Source organism: Callithrix jacchus, chromosome 2 (genome assembly GCF_049354715.1).
Source record: "Callithrix jacchus isolate 240 chromosome 2, calJac240_pri, whole genome shotgun sequence".
In the NCBI taxonomy this organism is placed as follows: domain Eukaryota; kingdom Metazoa; phylum Chordata; class Mammalia; order Primates; family Cebidae; genus Callithrix; species Callithrix jacchus.
Window position 1 is genome coordinate 119,578,182 of NC_133503.1, and position 21,164 is coordinate 119,599,345.

Sequence of the window (21,164 nt, forward strand, 5' to 3'; positions counted from 1 at the left end):
ACTAATCGTTGTGGTCACCTAATGTCATCTATGAAGCAGACTTCACAGGGGTGTCATTTCTACCAGGAAAAGGAAGCCTGTGGTCTTTAGATTCTAAAAATCTTACCTGTTATAATCATTACACTGAAGATTGACTGAAAAAAAAATAGATGCCTTAAACACCACTTGTGCTAAATCCAGGGTTTAAATAATTTCCAGTAAACTCTATGCATATTTTTTCTGAATTCAAATTTAACACACACTCTATGTAGAAAACTTGAAAAATACAGAAAAGCCAAAGTAGAAATTGAAAATCTCTGTAATTACACTATTAACATGTTATATACATGTATATTTGTGTGTGAAGATTTGTGCGTGTTTGTTACAAATAGAATATGTAAATGTATGTTATATATTTATATAAATGTATACTATTGTATTCATATTATATATTTATATGTAAATATATACATATATATTTAGAATTTTATTATACATATTTTTATTAGTGATAAGCTTTGGGTTGTATTATAAAAGTTAGCTCGTGTTAATTGCTAACATTCTTAAGAACTTCTAAAAATATTCTTTCAAGTGACTATGCAAGAACTTTCTTCTGTCATTTATTTCATTCTCCAAAAGACTTGTATGATGGAAGAACATGTATACTGTACTGTATAATCTTATTTTACCACTATTACATTTTTCTTTAAAACATATGGTATTCTTTTTGAAATGGAGCTTTAGCATTATTAGAGAGACCTGTGAACTGTAACTCATCAACGTTCCCGAAGGAGGCTTATTAAATCAAGCATCATGTGTATTTCTTTATATACGATAGGTATATTGTACTGCCATGGGAGTGACTGTAGAAGCCATATTTTAAAACGTCTCCCTGATTTGGCCATGAATTCAATAGTTTTGGCCATTGTCTATGACACTTTTACAGTCCTTGAAGGATCAGTTACTGCTGGCAGAGAATCAGCGGTCTCTCCATTTTTCCCAAAATGATAAATGATAAGCCATTTTAATGGTTTCCTATTTCGTTGGAAACCTTGGCACTCTCAAAATCTATTTATAAGGAACGCTCACATAAGTCACTTGTAAGTATGTGATGGCACACTGCGCTTAATTTTTACTTCGCCTTGAAATAGGCAGAGTGTAAGCAGTTCCTCTCTGCTTCATGTTCACGGTGTAGACATAAACAGAAAGCAACTATTGTTTATTCCAAGAGCCATTCAGGGCCCTGGGTTCTATACATTTTACCGCATGACACCTGAAACCAAGTGGAAATGTATTATACTTCCAGGTGGTATTTGCCTACTCTGAAGGTCTAAGTATTCAGCGACCATGCTTAGAAGAAGGTGTGGATGCTAAGGGAAGTTAAAATCACTGAAGTTAAAAGGCTTGTCATCTTTTAGGGAGTTTCAAAATTGTGGTCATAGTTTTATTTCTCACAGTCTAAATCCTATGAAGAATGGTTCTCCAAGGAGAAGAAAACGAGTCAAATAGTTTCTTTTTCTTTCTTCCCTCCCTCCCTTTCTTCCTTCCTTTTTTCTTTCTCTCTTTCCTTTCATTCTTTCCTTTATTCATTCTTTTGTTCTTTCATTCTTTCTTCTTTTTTTTCATAGAGAGAGAATCTAGCTCTGTCACCCAGGCCACAGTGCAGTGGTGCAATTATAGCTCACTGCAACCTTGAACTCTTGGACTCAAGCAATTCTTCTGCCTCAGTGTCTCAAGTAGCTAGGACTACAGGTGCATGCCACCATGTCTAGCTTAGTCAAATAGTTATTAAGATGAAATAAAGAAATAATTTTAAGATAATATTTTATTATTTGTATATAAATGTAAATTTTTAATATTTAATATTTATAATATAAAATAACATTTTTAATTATTTTAAATTTTTCTTGATTTCATCTTAACATAAATTAACATTATAATGGTAAATAAAATTTAAGGGTAGCCATTATTTTGGACTGAGCTTCTGCACGAGTCCCCAACAGAACAAATCAAAATGGAGTCACGTGTGTTAAGTGCCACAAAAACAAACTGAAATAAAAAAGAACAGGAAAATCTCTAAGCAGGCCAGTTTTTCCAAAACACAGGAGATTCACAGCAACCAATCAAAAAAAGCCCAGTTGATCTGGGCCAGCATGATAAGGAAGTCCTTTCTGCTTTAACTTTTATGAGGAAAATACTCTGAAGTAACCTGAGGTTAAACAATTTGATTTTTTTGTATAATACCGTTTCCTTGCTCCTGCTCAAGCTTCCTTACAAAAATCAGTTGTCCTGCCATAGCCAATGGAGCTTCCTCTGTTTTGTAGATGAGATGCTGCCTAATTCATGGATTGCTAATAAAAACCAATCAATCATTAAACTGAGTTTGTCGACATTTTTCTTTCTGAACAATCGGGTATGCCCACATAGTGTGAAAAATATACTTTATTTAAAAAATAATTTCAATATAAATTTTCAAAAACTATTTCTTCTATAAAATATGAAGTGTGAGGAAGAGGAAATGATAAATAAGAAGACAAAGAGCAAAGAGTCCAAACTTAACTATTTAACCAGCCTTCCAAGAGAAATTCTGTAGGGTTAAGAAAATGCTTTTTCTCTTTTCCAAAATTGCCTATACTGTTCTAGTTTATAGAGGTTTTGAATAACTGGACCAAAGATAAATTAAAATAAAATCTGTTCATCTTTTTGCTCATCCTTCCAATTTGTCAATTCTGTTGTATTTGCTCTATAATCTACATTGGCAAATTATAATTTTGTGCATTTTATCAAAACCTTTTTGTACTGACTTTTAAGTGATTTTTTTTTTAATTTCTTTTTTGAACTTTTTAAATCTTTTGCCAGGAAAAAGGATCTATTTCCCACAGGTTAGCCTTCATCTTGGTGACTGACAAGAAGCAATAACTTTGACTCATAGTCCTTTGGTTGTGTTGAGAAATCATGATGTGGTTGGATATGGGAAGGTCTTGATTCTTATCAATATGTAGTTCCTAAAAGTGTGGAATAGAGTCATTGCTCAGTTGTGAAGATGATAGTGTGTTCATCTGAAGTTTGGATACAAACAGTTAAACTGATCGCATTGCTTTATCTTCAGAGTACAGTGAGTCTTATTTCCTTGGTTTACTACAATGAGAAATTACATGTTATCTAGAGCTGGGTATTACGGAGCAGACTATTCAAACATACTTAGTACAGGCATAATGAATCAACCATGAAATGACAAATACACACTTCTTTGACTTCCTACTGTGGAACCAGATAAGTAGAAGAGATTACAACCATTTGGTTATGAAATACTCATGCATATGTAATTTTCAACACAAAGCCTTATGATTAACAGGTCTTGAAACAAGAATGAGATGCTAAAAGTAAATATCATCTTTTGTCGTTCATTTACTCCTTTTGTCCTCCCTAACCCCAGTAATCCTTTAAAAAACTATCCTAGTTTGAAACCTGTTATATAGACTGCTGCCAAAATGAAAATAACAAGTTTTTCGTAGATCTTTAGTGGTTTTTAAGACTCCTTGGATAACTAGGAAGCTGAATGAATTACAGATATAATTCAACAAACTTAGCCTTGAAAATGAAATTTGTTTGGTAACATGAAGATGACATGGCATCTTCAATAATTGCTCATTGCTATCCATTTGGATTTTTAAAGGTGTAACTTCTGTAACCAAATCAATTTTTAAAAATCAAGAAAAAAGATGCTAATTTAGCTACTAGAAAAAAACGGTTTTTTTTCAGCTCAACAAATATTTATTTGGCATCATTTTGTTCCAAGCACTTTGTTGGTTGATTTGGATAACAAAACAAATGAGACAGAAACAAGCAAAAGTGGGAACCCTCTTAAGCAGCTTATAGTCTGGCAAAGGTTGTTGAATTTGGGTTTTGCAGATATCATTAGGGATTATGTGAGGAGTTACTATTAGGGATTCCAGAAGAGATTGGGAAATTTTCCAAAAAATTGTTTTGATTTTCCTTTTCCATGCAGTGCCAGCACTTACGGTGATAAATAGTGATCAAGCACCCTGTATGTAATTTTTAAAAAATTTATTTTATTGTGGTAAGAACATCTGAGATTTACCCTCTTACAAAATTTTAAGTGTACATTACATTCTTGTTGACTAAAAGTGCAATGTCGTACTGTTGTATGCCAAATTTCTAGAGCTTATTCTAGAGCTTATTCAACTTGCTAACTTAAACTTTATGTCCACTGATTTAACTCCTCATTTCTCCTCCCCCATCCCCTGGCAACCACTATTACACTCTTTAATTCTGTGAATCTGTTTTAGATACCGCAGATAAGTGGAATAATGTAGTATTTGTCTTTCTGTAATTGGCTTATTCCACTTATCAACAGAGTAAAATGGCAACCTACAGAATGGAGAAAATATTTGCAAACCATGTATCTGATAAAGGGTTAATTTCCAAAATATATAAGGAACTCCAACAATTCAATAGTAAAAAACACCTTATAACTCAGTTAAAAATGGACTAAGGACTAGAATAGACATTTCTTCAAAGAAGACATACAAATGGCTAACAGGTATATTAAAAAATGCACATGTCCCTAGTCATCAGGGACATGAAAATCAAAACCACAATGAGATTTCACCTCACAACTGCCAGGACGGTTATTGTGAAAAAACAAAAGACAAGTGTTGGTGAGGGTGTGGAGAAACTGGAACCCTTATACACTGTTGGTGGGAATGCAAAATGGTGTGGCTGCTATGGAAAAACAGTATGGTATTTCCTCAGAAAAATTAAAGATAGAACTACCAAATGATCCAGCAATCCCACTTCTGAGTTATTTGTCCAAAAGAAATGAAATCAGAATCTTGAAGAGCTATTAGCAGTTCTATATTCATTGCAGCACTATTCACAATAGCCAAGATGTGCAAACAACCAAATGTTCATTGACAGATGAATAAAGTATATATAGACATACAGTGGAATACGACTCAGCCTTTAAAAAGGAAATTCTGCAATCTGTGATAGCACAGATGAACCTTGAGGATAAAGGTGATCTTTTAAACGGGGAAACCACCCCTTTACTACATAATACCTACCTGTATGTTATTTGGTGGAATATTCAGGCAAGAAACCATAGTGCCCCTGATAATTCTTGAGTATCTTTCTAGTTTGTGTGAGTCTTACCCAGTCTTTTAAGTCTTCAATTAAATGACCACTACTTCCCTCCTGTAATGTACAAAAGTCTTCAAAATGATTTTGATGAATGAACAGAGTAAGGATATATAATGTGATGCAGGATGATGAACTGTTTCACACACTTCACGATTCAGTTTTGAGAACATCTTTTAATCATGGAAACTATTATTATTATTGTAATTTTCCTAATTTTCTTGCTCTGAATTCCCAGACCATTTTTTTTTACTTTTTTTTTTTTTTTTAGGCAGAGTCTGTCTTTGTTGCCCAGGTTGGAGGTTCAATGGAACAATCTTGGCTCACTGAAAACTCTGCTTCCCGGGTTCAAGCAACTCTCCTTCCTTAGCCTACCAAGCAGCTGGGATTATAGGCACCTGCCACCATGCCTGGTTAAGCTGGTCTTGAACTCCTCGCCTCAAGTGATCTGCCTGCCTCAGCCTCCCAAAGTGCTGGGATTACAGGTGTGAGCCATTGTGCCCAGCCCCCAGAACTTTTCAGTCTCTCTCTCCCTCTCACACATACATACACCCTTACCTTTGAAATAAATGTAATCATATCCCAAACTCAAAATACTGATGATGAAATGGTTTGCATTCTCTCTCTCCTTCATTAGTGTTACAAAACAAATGCTAGCAGTACAATCCTAATTTAAAAAAACAAACAAATTTTTGATTTGTTTACAAACTCATCAAGGTTTATCACAGGCAAAAAGTTAAGTTTGACCTTGCTAAAATTTGAATTATTGTATATATTAGAAAGCAGTGATTACATATGTTTTTTTCACAGATCTAAAATACTATTTCATGTACTGAAAGTGCTCATAAATTTCTTGGGCTATGTCAGCTTTAGAAATTTTGGCTCCAACCTTTGTTCTCATAGTTAGATCCAGTTGGTGAGTCCACTGCAGAGGCCAGCTGGGAACTGAACTGAGACATCCACAGTACTCCCAAGGACCATGACAATAGTACTTGACAACAGTATGCCATTGTCACAGATGATAGGAAACATAGTTATTTTCCATTTGTGTTTCTTGAAACCATGCAATTTACTTTATAAAAGATGTTAGCCATAAATCAATGATACTGAAGCATCAGTAAATGTCTGGGTTGTTTTGAATAAATTCTTTGTTAAACCCCTTTATCTCCAGTGTAGTCAATTCCCAATTAAAGTAGCTGCCTAACTTGTCAAGGTGGCTTGAATAGTTATAGATTACCATGAAAACAATGTTTTTTTTCCCTTAGGACTATTATACGTGTATTCACTGTGTGTGCTAGCTAGTATGCACTATAGTTTAATAAAGCATTTGGGGGTTTCTAAATGTTTATAAAGGTAAGTTTGCTTTTCTATTGCAGTGTTGACATTTTTATGGAATAAAAGTATGGGTAGGTGAGAATAATTGAGTAAGAATAAAATCAGAATGTACCAACTACATTTTATTAATATCACTCATCTGAGTTGTATTTTATTTCATTGGTCAGTCAAAAAGACTAGAAGTGGCTGGATGTGGTGGCTCACGCCTGTAATCCCAGCACTTTGGGAGGCCAAGGCGGGAAGATTTACTGAGGTCAGGAGTTTGAGACCAGGCTGGACAACATGGTAAAACCCTGTCTCTATTGAAAATACAAAAAATTAATTGGGCCGTGGTGGCATGTACCTGTAATCCAAGCTACTTGGGAGGCTGAGGCAGGAGAATCCCTTAAACATGAGAGGCAGAGGTTGCAGTGAGCCAAGATCATGCCATTACACCCCAGCCTGGGCAGCAGAGTGAGACTCCATCTCAGAAAAAAACAAAAGACTAGAAGAGATGCAAGACAACGAAAGAGTTTCCTAGCCTCAGTTATTTGGTCCATTCTTTAAACACTACTCTTAGAAAATGTGGTCCTTTGACTTGGTTCCTGCTAGAGAAGCATTGGAAGTGTGGGTCTATAACATTAACAATTAAAAGGCCATATGGAACATAGGAATGGCCTTGGTGCTTTCTTTGTTTCTCCCAGGGTGTACAAGGGAGATCCACTCTGGCATCCAGACACTTTGAGGTCAGTATCACTTACTTATCTGATTGAGACTTAACCTCAAAGAAATCTACCCAGAGGCCTTAGGATCTTAAGTGTTGGTAAACACAAGGTAAAACTTATTGGGAGTTTAGTTCCTAAATGGGATTTTTTTCAGACATCCATTATGTTTAAACTTTCCTGATCAGACTTGGGAGGCATGGAAAATGTTGATTAAACCTTAAAGTACCTCAAGAGACTGAAAATCAATACAAAACTCAAGTTCCAGAATGAAATTCTGTGTTTTGTTTACTAAGATTTTCATTCAACTGGTATTTCCTGTCTTGTTAGTAGAAATTGCACCAGTCCTATCACCACCCTGTAACCCACGTGCATACCTCTCTGCACTTGTATCCAAATTATGAAAAATCTTTTTGAACGTTCTAAAATACTAAAAATGTAAAACAAAAACAAATGCAAAAAAGTCATCACAAAAACGCAGAGAAGTGAAGACATTGCCAAGGAAATGTTAGGTGTTTTACAGAGGAAAGAAAGTGTGATGGAGATGGTATACAGAGTTTCTGTTTGCAGTGATGGAAACATTTTGGAAATAGATAAAAGTGATGGTTGACATTGCACCACATCGTGAATGTAATTAAACCACTGAATTATACCCTTAAAATGGTTAAAATAATACATTTTATATGTATTTTACTACAATTTTTAAAAACTCCAATAATGTAACATACCAAATACCATTGAAGTGTACGCTTTAAATACGTTTTATGGAATGCAAATGGTATCTCAGAAAAGTGTTAAAAAAATATCATGGAGAAAAAGAGGATGATGCCTACTGAAAAAGAAAGACCACAGGTAAAGTGTTAGAGTCCTATCCTTTCAGTGTTCATTTTTGAGAATTCGATTTTTATCTGCTTCTCCCTACATAGTACTACATGGCAGATGTCCCACTTTAATGCACATTTAGAGGAAACAGAATGGCAAACTATTGTTGCTGTTGGCATATGAATCTTACTTGTTTTTAGCACTGTGGCTTGTAAAACCTTGGGTTTTCCTTCTAATACTTAAAAGAATCAAGCTGAACACTGGCAGGTAGCCCTTGTGATTTTTTTATCAAGACGGTGATTTGGATAGTAAAAGAAATTCAGCAACCTGAAGTAAGAAAGGTGTCCCTGATTGGTCGTTTCTTGGGTCAGGTTTTCTCAAAATTTGGCAAGATGTAGCAAAGAAAATAGCTATCAACAACAGCGTTTGTTAGATAATTGGATGTCGAATGTATTTTTTTTGTAGAGATAGTTTTGCCACGTCACCCAGGCTAGTTTCAAACTCTTGAACTCAAGCGATCCTCCCGCCTTGGCCTCCCAAAGTGCTGGGATTACAGAGATGAGCCACTGCTCCTGACCCTTTGTTTTCTACTTAAAGTGACAGTCTACTTTTCAAAACTCAATATAAGATGAAGGAAAAGGAGATATTTTATAATTTATCAAGATGAATAATGCCACCTCAGGCTTTATAACAAATAAAGCCACCCTTAATAGAGATGATAAAGCACTTGGATCTTTTAATTATGTCCCTAAGGAAAATTATTAATAGAACAAAATTATCTCTTAATCTTTAACTTTTCTTGAGATGATACTGATTTTCTCAAAAATACTCAAGAATTCCAACATAAAAGGTCAAAATGCCTTCCGTAGGACAAACTTGATCTGTTGCTGGTAATTCTTCTGGAACTACGGTCAACAAAATCATCATGAACACAACAGTGTTTGTTCTGGGATGGACTTTCTGATGTCTCATTCCAAAGCAAAGAAGGACTGAAAAATCCAAACCGAGAAATGTTTCTCCAAAACAAACTCTCTATTGTTTGAACGATCTTCTTCTTAGCTGCATGAAAGTGCTTGACGGAGTTATTTTTAACTGGGGACAGAACATTCATTCTGGGAAGAGTTCAGATCCCTGATTTTGTAACGAGCGGAAATACATACTGTTGAAAGACTAGGCCAACTTCAGTACTCCCATCAACATTTAGGTGTGGGATCATCAACAGACAGTTCATTTTACAGTTTTCAGGAATTAAAGTCTTCTAGTTGCAGTGCAGTCTTGAATGTGGATCACCTGGATTCATGCAAGATGGCACAGGGTGCTTGTCATCATCTACATAGAGAGTTAGCTTTTTTTGCCCATGCACAACGTTTCTTTTTAAATAATGAAGCCGGATGATACCAAATAGATTCTATTGCTTTATTGACTATTACTTTCATTACACAATGTTAGCCATATAGGGTGATTAAAAAAACAACTAATATTTTTGGAATATGAACATTCTATTAACTGATACAAACCGATCCCATCTTTCTTATAGTAGTGAATTTTCAGGTCACACACAATCAGTAATTTATATTCCAAATACAACAATCACTTTTGTGTTAATCATCCAGTATAGTTCACAGGTTCCTATTACACAAGTGCATGTACTTAAAGAATTTTAGCACAAAAGCTGATACAAATATGAATGTGTGCTCAGACGAATGGTTAATGAGGTGCTAGAGGTGAGTGTCGGCGATGGGTATCCTCCTGAGTTCCACAATCTGGGAGTCAGTCAAGGTGCCCCCCTCCTGGCTGCCTTGACCAGATTCATTATCACTGATACTGAGACCAGCACCTGCCACAGAAATAGAATGAACACAAAAATCCAAACTATTAGTTCAGTGAATTCTTAAGAATCAATTTACATTAGGTCCAAACCTGTTTATTTCTATTATATGAGTAAAAAATGAGCATTACCTTTAGGAGATATTATTAATACCTAATGGTTATGAAACTACCTTTTTACATTTCTTTTGGTAGTTTTTTAAAATCTACAGATTAATTTCTTAAGACACATATTTGGGTTCTCAATATTTATTGTTTCTTTGTTCCACACAGTGGACAGGAGTAACCTACTACCAATAAATAATATAATTCCTCAACTGAGGGCTCAGCAAAATAGATCACGCAGGTTATTAGACTTTTTCAGCAGGGGTGTAGGATTTGCTGCTATTAAACACACAGGCTCCAGTTTCACATGCACTGAGTTGGGTAGGTCCATCAGTTGAGACTGAGCGTTGGGCAGTGATCTGAGAAGAAAGACAGGCATGTGAGAACACCTGGAGTCACATCAGTGCCCTGCAGACATTGGCTCTGAATGATTAAGATCTGATCCTAAGATAAAAATAATTATGTAACACAGTGCCAAAATAGATCCACACAGGAATTCCACCACAGTGCCTGTTAGCTACAGACAGTGCCCAGAATCTGTTTTGAGGAAGCTCCATGATTTGCTATTTTTTTAACAACTCAGATAATTGAGAAAACTTAAAACTATGCTAGAGTAACACTTTGTTCTTTTCTTTTTCTTTGTATTTCTAGAGAACAATGTTCTTTTCTTTTGTAGTAATGTTCAGAGGAACACATAAAACTCTCATTTTCTCTCTACACACACACACACACACACACACAATGGGGATGTGGTCATAGGGCGTGCTGGATGAATCACCAGAGGTTACCAGGGCCAGACACACTAGACTCTGCAAACAAGGAGGAAAGTGAAAAACCGGTTGCTCAGGCAGCTGGGATTTCCCTTTCTGTCTGAGAAGAAAAGGCAATTCTGCAGAGTTGACAGTTACAAGAAGATGGTGAATTAGCTTCAACTTAGCCTATTTAGAGATGGAAGCCAGAGCCTACTAGTGACCTTCTAGCCAAGCCCTCCCACTTATGGGTCTCTGACCTTCACACTCTCCTGTTAAAGGCTGCTGTTGAAACTCCACTTCCACCGTTTGCTTCTGTGACGCAGTACTTGCCCATCTCATCCTCTGATCTGCTGGCTCTTTATAGACCTATTCTGCTTTCTCATTTGTCTCTTCCTGCTGCCTCATTTCTGGAGGCCTTGTCTTCTGCCCTGCCTCAGGGCCTGCAGGATCTTCTTGCCTGCACTTTCTTCTAATGTCTCACTAGGATTTCCAAGCTCAGGACACAGGTCACCTCCTTTTTATACCATGTTCTTATGCTGGCACCTCTGCCTGGGGTGCTCTTTTCACTTCCTACCTCCTTCATTTGGCTGCCTCCACTCTTTATGCCAATATAAATTCGGCTATCCCTGGAAACATGATGATTCTCGTTTAAAATTTCTGGTTCTTGCACCGGATTATGTCCTTCCTATCTTTCTATCTTCCTAGCTCATAGGACAGTGCTCAGTACACTGCAGGTGTTCAGTAAAAGTCTGCTGAATGTAGTATAAACTGTGCTCTGCATTCTAAGTCATGAACCTGTCGGTTCCATCTTGTTGCCTGTCCTGTTCCTCTCGTCCATTCTGCATTCCACTGCCCTCTCCTTCTCAAGAATAAGCATTAGTTCCTATTGCCAGTTGCAGTGAGTTGGGCACCCTCTGCTTTGGCTTTCAAATCAGTCCTTAATGACTCTAGCCTATCAAATAGATGTATCCCCACCATTGCCTTCTGGGGAGATCTTTCTCTGAAACTGATCAGGTCTCCTGATGTCCTGAATGTACCATGTTAATTCCAGCCTAAGTGTTTTCCTGCCTGTCCATCAATGCCCATTTCTATCTCTGTACCTTTTTACAGATACTTATTTTTCCATCTCCCCAAAATAGGGAGCTGGAGGACATAAAATATGAAAAGTCCTCATCCCTGACAAGATTATTAATCATGTCCCCTTTATTCTCTCACGCTGTGCAGGTTTCGATGATAAATTTAATAATACTCCAATATATAATGTATGCATAAGCTATAAAGCAAAATACTTAACAAACACCCATAAACTCTTTCTTCAAGAACCAGAATATTGACAATGTCAATGTATTTTCAAAATTTAGTAAGTTGCGGCCTGGTGCACTGGTTCATGCCTATAATCCCAGCACTTTGGGAGGCTGAGGTGAGTGGATCACCTGAGGTCAGGAGTTCGAGACTGGCCTGGCCAACATGGTGAAACACTGTCTTTAATAAAAATACAAATATTAGTGGGGATGGTGGTGGGTGCCTATAATCCCAGCTACTTGGGAGGCTGAGGCAGGAGAATCGCTTGAGCCTGGGAGGCAGAGGTTGCAGTGAGCTGAAACAGGGCAACAGAATGAGACTCTATATCAAAAAAAAATTTAGCAAGTTGCTAAAATTTAACAATTATAATACATTTCACATTTTAAAAAATCAGATTTCTGGTTTCTCTTGAACAAAACAAAGATCAGGCAACACTGGGCCTGCATTACAAAAACAAAAAACAAAAACCATGGACCAGGCAGTCCCCTTCAGTTTGTTTCTGTTTTCACCAAGACTCCTTCAGTCATTTATGAAACACCATAAATAATGGTTGGCCCCGAAGCATAAATGCTTGGCCTCCGAAGTTAACATATGTGTCTACCTCCAGGCCTTCGAAGGAGAAGGTCGTTGCTTCTCTGCCAGGAACAGGAGAACTGTGTTATCTGGAAGAACCTGAGTGAATTGGTAAGATAGCAGCCATTCTACAAGGAGGTGACTGAGGCCCTGGGGCCTGTAGCAAGGAGGAGCTAAATATGGAAGCCCTAGGGAGGAACAGAAGAACCCCATGATTAGCCTCAGGGAAGAGTGAGGCCGAATGATTTATCTAGTACCAACTCCCAGTGATTTCAGTGTCTGCCTACTCTAGATCCCACTAGGAATGCTATCATAAAGCATGTGATGGCAACTTGGACAAGGCACACTAGAAAGCTGAGCTCTGCATTACTGAAAGCATGCTGAGCTTATTTAGCAACTCAAGATATGTAAGCACGTTCTAGACTCCTCTTGAGTCACCACATCTACCTCACCTGCCCCATCATCCTCCTTCCCAATTTCTTCCCAGTTCACAAAAATGAACAAATACCCAAATATTCATCCCTCACTGAGACTCAGAAAGGGCATATATTACACACAAGTAACATGCTGAGACCTGGGAGCACAAACCAGGTCTCCCATCTCTGCAATTCATTAAGTGAACTGCATTAAATGAATAGGCAGGTAGTTTGCAGTATCCTGATTTTCTGAAAGGTGTTTTTGTGTGTAGATTTCAAACCAAAAGTTTAAGAAAAATCCAGTGACTGTGATAACAAGAACACTTTCCTTTGGTGAACAGAACACACAATCATAAAGGAACTAAAAGTAATAATTTACCCTCATCATGAGCTTCACCTTTTCTTAACATTTTAACATGCTTTGGTTAGGATAGGCTGATTATCAGTCCTTTTTTCAGATGCAGGGACTGAGTGAGGATCAGAGGTGCTAGTTGAGTGGCCCAAATCAATATGACAATAATCCAAAGACCATACCCCTTCCATCTTTTTCTGAGGAAAAAATTTGAAATCTTTCAAAATTCCACTTTTTCACTTTGATTCTCACCTAACTTTGTTTATTTAGTACACTAGGTTGCAGAAGTTCTTGAAGTTAAATAAGTCATTGTGGTTTGATGTGATATCTTATAAAGAGAAATTTAATGATGAGTTGGGAAGTCTGAGTATTTTGGGCCTTGATTCTGAATGTATTCATTTGTGTTCAAGGACTTGTCATCTATTCTCTTCTAACTGAAAAATAAATCATTTCTAGGTATCCGATAGGGAAATGTTTACCATGACATTTGTGTCATTGGCCTGGGATAACACCAGGAAGCTAGGGGACTGGGGACGGTGGGAAATCAGGTTAGTCACTCTGGGAGAAGCCCCCGCTGCAGAAAGTCTCCTTTCTAAGCCCAATATGCTCCAAGCTTGACATTTTCAGGAATCTTGTCAACTTGGGATCAACATAGAAATGCCAGTACTCAAGGCACACCTTGTTAAGAATGTAAATAGAGACATTCCTGTCCATCCTACCCTCACCCTGAGTCTGGTTTGCTCTGAACCTTCTCCTCTTCCCTAAAATGAAGGCTGTCCCAGGATGACTGTTCCATTCTCCTAAAGTCCTGGCTGGGGACAGCAATGATACATTAGACAGCTCTATTAAAAAAAAAAAGATAATAATAACCAGGATACCACTAGTCTAGAACTCAGTGTCTCATTTCCCTGTGAAAAGGCTGATGCACCTCAAGAACAACTAATTGAAGGACACTATGCATCTTTTTTTTAGATTGAAATGTGTTCTCATAGAAAGTCAAATATTTTATCTTAGAAATTAAAAATGTAAACAGTGTTTTCTTTTTCTAAATTTTAAAAAATTTAATATGGTTAAAATTACATTGAAAAAGAAGTCCATGACTGGTTTATGGGCCAGGTCTTCTATTTTACATCAAACTATTTTAATATACTTGCCTTTAATGTAAGTTTGAAGTATGCAACAAAGTAGGCACTAACACAGTGGCTTCAAAAACATTGTCTTGCTCACATCAGAATTCAATTGTAGCTGTTAAACATGAATTTGGAGCCTGCTGACACATTTGTAAATGCTTGTAAAGAAGTGATGATGTTTTCTAATCTGGAAACCGACTCCTTAGCTTTCCCTCTTAGAGATACAGTCTTTCTCATGGTTAATCTTAACATAATTAAAAAGAGAATCTCTTAGTTAAAGAGTATTAGGTCTCCTGCTTGCCCCTTAGAACAATGGCATTCTTACATTAAATCTCTCTATTGCACTCAGTAAAGACATTTTACCTACTGAATTAATACAAGCATTTTAGTATGTGCTTGAATTTTTGAACATTATTCCTAATTGAAAGATGAAGAATGCTAAGGGAGATTAAAAGGGCACAGGAAATGTTATCAGTGGCTATAGAAAGGCCTACTTAGTCACTCTTCCTGAATCCCATGTATCCATCCATCCATCCATCCATCCATCCATCCATCCATCCAATATGGAGCATCAGCTGAGATACTCAGCACTGTTACATATCCAGGGATACTGAGATGAATCCTGATTTTTCAGAACATAAGCTCTGGCCCAGGACTAGGCCAGATTCTTACTTCTACATATTCATCTGGCCACCCTTCCTGCTTCTATGTGGAATTTGTATTGGACCATGCTTCCTATTCTTGTGACCCACCTGCTCATTTGTGACTTATTAACCTCTGTCTTTTATTACACACTCTTCAACACATGTTTTAGTGCATAATATCCTATTAGGGAAAGGGAAGTGCAAAGAACAGACCTGATTAACAGGTGGTACAATTTAAGGACAGACAAATCACTTTTCATCTGATCCTACCACAGTGTCTGAAGTCCCACAATTAAAAATGAACTTCTTCCACCTTGTAGGCTTTGGTTTTTAAGAGTTTCCTATTCAGATGTTAAAACCACAGAAAAAGCTTTTATCTTCTACCTGTTTACAGTATACTTTGTTATGAATGATGCTATGGCTAAGAAAGGAGGAGGTTAAACAGAATGGATATTGAATGTCAAAGGCCATTTTGCCTGAGATTTCCAGTGCTCTCTAAGGTTGTCTGCAGATGTAAGCAGAGATTGGAGGCCTGCCAGAAAGCCTAGGACATGGGCAGAAATTGGTGGCTCACTGTCACATAATCTTAAGTAGAAAATTATTAGATACATGGTAGAAACTGTTATTTGAGAATAAGAAAATTTTTGCAATGTAGGATTTTTGAAGTAGAAGGAAAAATAGGAGTTTGCTAGCCCAGTTATTATAGATGAGAAGATGTGGTTAACAATTTGGCTAAGGTCAGTGCTCTATGTGGGAGCTGGCTTCCCCTCGTAATCTAATGCTGTTCGTGGCTCCAGGTCAGTGCCTCTGCAGGATGTAAAGCACCTCAAGTAGAAGGCTTCAAGCTGGGATTCCTTTAACTTGTGGTACATGATGCCTTTTCAAGGAGTACAAAGTAGTATGGAAGGAACAGCTGTAAGGGAATACATTCCCAGATCTTGAATTTCCATCTCTATTATTCTGATGAGTCTTTTTCATTTTTGACAGTCATTTATCAAAACAGATGTTTTTATTACTCATATTGGTTTGTTGAACTGTACAGTAAGAATAATTATAACAGTATAAAAGAAATTTTGAACACTTTAGAGTCTTATGGACACAGAAAAAATTAAGTTCTAATTTAAATATATGTTCTGTTGGAGAGAAATATGAGTCAAATGAATTTCAAGTATAAAATATATTACAGTAGGATAAAATTCTGTGGAGAAAGTAGAATGGAAATATAAGTTTGAAGAGAAGAGAAAGTGATGTTGAACTTCCAATGATTAAAAAAAATACTGTTCACAGATTTTAAAAATGAATAACTAGGTATTACATTGCTAAGGTAATTAGCAAAAAACCTTTGGGTTAGTTTAAAACAATAATGTAAAATTTTTTTTAAACACCAAAGCGTATGATACAGTGGAAATTACATTATTCTATGCTATTTAAACTCATTATGAAAAACTTCAGATGTTTATTTAAACATATGCAAAAGCCTACACAGCTTTTAAAAGTTGTTTAGGAGTTCAAATGAAAGAGACATGGAAGATCCACTGTTTCCAGTACTTGACAAGGAGTGGTCCATAGTGAAGGTGGACCTGAGACAGATCAAGGTTTGCAAACTCAGATGTCCTAGCGGCCAAGGAGGCCTGCATAAGCCAGTGACATGGGCCTAGCAGGCACTAGACAACAGAAGAGCTCATGTCCAAAGAGGCTGCTCAGTTCCAAGCAAGCAGTGCTGTGCTCAACTTCAAAGACTCTGTTGCTAGATTTTTCTAGAAATTATAGATTTTTAGAAACTATCTCTAATTTTTCATACTGGCTCAAAAAATGTTAAGATGTTATTGGGATAAAACAAAGCACTTTGTTGGGCTGAATCTGGCCTTACGGGTCAATTATAACTGCTGTAGATGGAATGGCAGGTAGACAGATCCTCTATTTGACCAGATTCTACGAGGGAAAGTGTTCAGTAGGTGGTACTTGATTACTACTGTACTTTTTCTAAAAATATAGCGAACCAAGTGTTAGAGATGGTTATTTTGGTCTTTTAAAGTATTTATTTCCTAGTGAGTTCAGGGAACGCTGAAGGAATGCTAAACCAAATCTATAAGTAAGCAAGACATTCCTTACATTCTAGAACCAAATGCACTTCATAGTTGTTATATAAATATAATATCTAATGTAATATGGATCTAATTTAATTATGTTCCAAGAATTCACTTTATATTTCCGGTGTCATAACTTCAACAACTGATGACACTGTAGCAGTGAGGACATAATCTGCCCTGAGAATTACTTGTAGTCTGAAAGCCCCTTTTTAGCCCCAACCCTAAGGAATATTTTTGCGGCCAATCATTTCTTCCTTCCTGAAATTCCTTCCCCTTTGGTTTTCTTTCTGAACATGCTACAGTTTCTTTGTGAGACTGTTGCCTAATTCGATTTTTAAACAATGGTATTATCTATAAAATTCTTGTTTTCCTTCCTTCTCCTCTGACTTCCTTATCTTTTTTCCTTTCTTTTCTTCTCTCTCCTTCCATTCTCCCAGATCAAACTTTTTTCATCTCTATAGCTTCAAATATAGTCTCTGTGCTGATGCATTTCAAATCCTTCCCTTCCACCCTGGTCCGTCGCCTAAGATACAAGCCTGAATATTTAGGAGCCACCAGGCCTAATGTTCAAATCTGAATTCAACCGTTTCCTCTGGCAAACAAATAAACAAACAAATGCTCTATATATTTTTCCTTCAGTCAGCCATCATGGTGATAAGCATGAACTTTGGCAGATTGTCCCTGAATTTTTCGTCAGCATTCCTCTTGTTGGGAAGCTCATCTTCTCATTTTTATTCTACTCTCCAGATTTGAGGCCTTAACCTCATTCTTTCGGAACTCTGTAATAACCTCCCAGCCTTTCTGATGTTGCTTCTAAATTTATTTCTTCATGCTTTCATAGGAGTTATTTTGCCTCAAAAACCAATAGGAACAGGTCATTTATTTCCTCCAAAACCTACATGGTTCACTTTGCTCTATAAAAATCTCACTCTTTACTCACGGCACCCAAATAGAGTTTTAATATTATGCAAAATGTCAGTGTCTGTTCTGTTCCCCAAAATGAATGTATTGCTAGTGTTCTGGAAAGACCAGGTTAAATTAAGCAAGTGGGTTTCCTTGGTCTAGAACATTTTAGAGCTGCTAAAATGCTCATGTGAATTGTGAATCTCTGCAATTTCCCAAATATACTGGGTCAGGGATCCTCCCATTGAGGAATGACTATGAATAGCTAAAGGAGCGTGTTTGCTGAAACCCAGCTGGGGAACTAAAGTAGATTATCGATGGTGCCAGCAAGCTACCCATCAGGCCTGCCTTCTGCTGCCTGGCTTCTCTCACCCTCTGCCCCTGTCAAACTGCACCACTGGTTCTCCTAAAACAGGCCACACTCCGGTAAGCCTCTGGGCTTCTGCTCATTCTATCCCCTCAGTCCCTAATGCCTTTACCTCCATTCTTTACTTGTTTAAAACCTATGCATTCTTCAAAAATTAATAGAGAATTTTTTGTTACCTCTTCATCTGCTCAGTAATTTATAACTTTGTCCATGACTTTATTCTTTCTTATGTCATGTTTGTGTGAATGTCTTTTTCTTAGCAAACTCTAAGCTTCATTAAGTTCATCCATTCATTCAGGATTCAACAATATCTAGCAAAGGTTATTTGAAGCACTATTCTGAATACAGGGTTGAGTTCTTATTCCTTTCGATAGTGATATGATTTGGCTGTGTCCCCACTCAAAATCTCATCTTGAATTGTAAGATTCAATTGTAAATGTACGATTCAATTGTAATTGTAATTGTAACCCCATATTCCCCACAGGTGGAGGTAATTGGATCCTGGGGGTAGTTTCCCCCATGCTGTTTTCGTGATAGTGAGTGAGTCTCACGGGGTCTGATGGTTTCATGAGTGTCTGACATTTCTCCTGCTTGCACTCACTCAGTCCTGCCACCCTGTGAAGAAGATGCCTGCTTCTCCTTTGCCTTCTGCCATCATTGTAAGTTTCCTGAAGCTTCCCCAGCCATGGGGAACTGTGAGTCAATTAAACCTCTTTCCTTTATAAATTACCCAGTCTCTGGTATTTCTGCAAAGCAGTGTGAGAATGGACTAATACATAGAGGATTTGCCATTCCTGACAAAGCACTTGAGAGGTGGTTGTGGCACAGCAGCTGAGAGCACCGTCTCAGGACCAGGCGGCTTGCATCATCGTCTCAGGGCCAGGCGGCCTGCATCATCGTCTCAGGACCAGGCGGCCTGCATCATCGTCTCAGGGCCAGGTGGCCTGCATCTGCTTTGTGCCACCACCATTTCTTAACTATGTAACCTTGGACAAGTTATCAAATATGATACATGAAAATATGCTGTTATACTTAGGAATTTTGGAGTATTTTTCAAGATATAATGCAAAATTTTAACTTCATAATAACAAAGAAAAATGTTTTAGCAAAGCAATATACTTTACGCCAAACAATAAAATGATAAGAGAGCAAAATGCACTTCTGAATAAATATTTCAATAACTTCAACTGGGCATGGGCATATCTTCTGGCTTATGTGGCTATCTAGAAATTGAAAGTTCACTGGGATTTTTGTGTTCAACATTTTTCTGAGGAAAAACGATTTTTAAACTCCATATTTGATTTGAAAACAACTCAGATTGCTTTTTGGTTTTCTTTCAATGTTCAAAATAGGATTTCTGACCAATCAAATGTCCACTATATTTATATTATGAATGTAGTTATAATTTAGAAACACTGGAAAGCATGATATCCACTAACTGCTCCCCCCAGGAGCATGTGACCTTTAATCAGGTGGTTTCATGATCTTTTATTGCCTTAGCATATTTCTAGCATCATATGCTGATGAGTTGGGACCTTTAGGACTATGTTCCTCTCGTTCTATAAGAACTATCCACTGGGGTCAAAGTGGAGTGGGACTGAATATATAGGAGGGTAAATGAATTATTGTATGTGACAACACTCGGAAATTATAGAACTATATCATGCTTATTATGTTGCCTTTGAAAGTTTCTGCTTCAAAGGCACTCCATAAGAAGGTCTCTTTGGAAGGCCAGAGACAAAACTCCCTCAGTGAGATCCCTATCTACTGTCTATAGCAATCTTAATAGTATATTGGTGTTCTAGCAAGAGTCCAGGACAGGGATATTTACATTTAGATAGAGTATGCCTTGTTTGAAAGCAACTTGTAATTATTTTTAGGTGGTGTTATATTTGATGCTAAGAAAAAAATATCCTAGAGTTTTCCTGGAATTAGGAATGGGTCATGAGAATCAAGATGTGCTAAGGGTGACTGACAGTACTTTTGGAACTTTATGGGAAGAAAACATAAATTGTAACATAGCAAGAGTGCCTAGTTCTAATGTGGCTCATACATACCAGTTTTTAATGCAAATATTAAATCATCAAACTCCTGGGACTCCTCATCAGCTGTCAGTGACCCCTGGCCATATCCTCCAGAGGATGGGAATGTGGCTCCATTTTGTGGACTTGATTTTAAATCAGGGCTGGCCTGACTGGCCTGTTGGAAGGATGCTCTCTCCCAGTCAGGTGGCACCTGTTTGGATTGGGATGGGGGAAAAAGAAACCATAATATGAATGCATATGCATTCACGATGAAAACCATATGAACGATCAATCTTGGCCTCTCCTTACAAAGACCTTGTTAAAGGATGGTTACATCATTTTGAAACTAGACCTTTATTTACTTATAAATTTATTTTTTGTAGAGATGGAGTCTCACTACATTGCTCAGGCTAGTCTTAAACTCCTGGATTTAAGAGATCCTGACTCCACCTATCACAGTGCTATGATTATGGGCATGAACCACCATGCCTGGCCTTAAATTCTGGTGTGAGGATTGCTTGAGTCCAGGAGTTAGAGACTAGACTGACAAAATGGTGAGACCCCATCTCTACGAAAATGTAATTTTTAATATGTAAAAAATTAGCTGGTGTGGTGGTGTGCACCTGTAGTCCCAGCTACTCAGGAGGCTGAGGTGGGAGACTCACTTAAGCTCAGGAATTCA

The 21,164-nt window shown here is 37.3% G+C and overlaps 1 protein-coding gene across 8 annotated transcripts in view; it reads right to left on the reverse strand.

Annotated features, from left to right (window-relative positions):
• Positions 1-9,399: 9,399 nt before the first annotated feature.
• ADGRV1 (adhesion G protein-coupled receptor V1) overlaps positions 9,400-21,164 on the reverse strand; it is a 602,786-nt gene continuing 591,021 nt past the window's right edge. For 7 of the 8 annotated variants that reach the window (XM_035291223.3, XM_035291222.3, XM_035291220.3 and 4 more), the window contains 2 exons: positions 20,516-20,693; positions 9,400-9,834 (listed from right to left, as the gene is read on the reverse strand). In XM_035291223.3, the coding sequence (XP_035147114.2) occupies positions 9,716-9,834; positions 20,516-20,693 (297 nt within the window). In that variant the 3' untranslated portion in view covers positions 9,400-9,715. Of the gene's footprint in view, positions 10,289-20,515; positions 20,694-21,164 lie in introns of all 8 variants that reach the window. The other variant, XM_078365875.1, reaches the window with a different exon arrangement.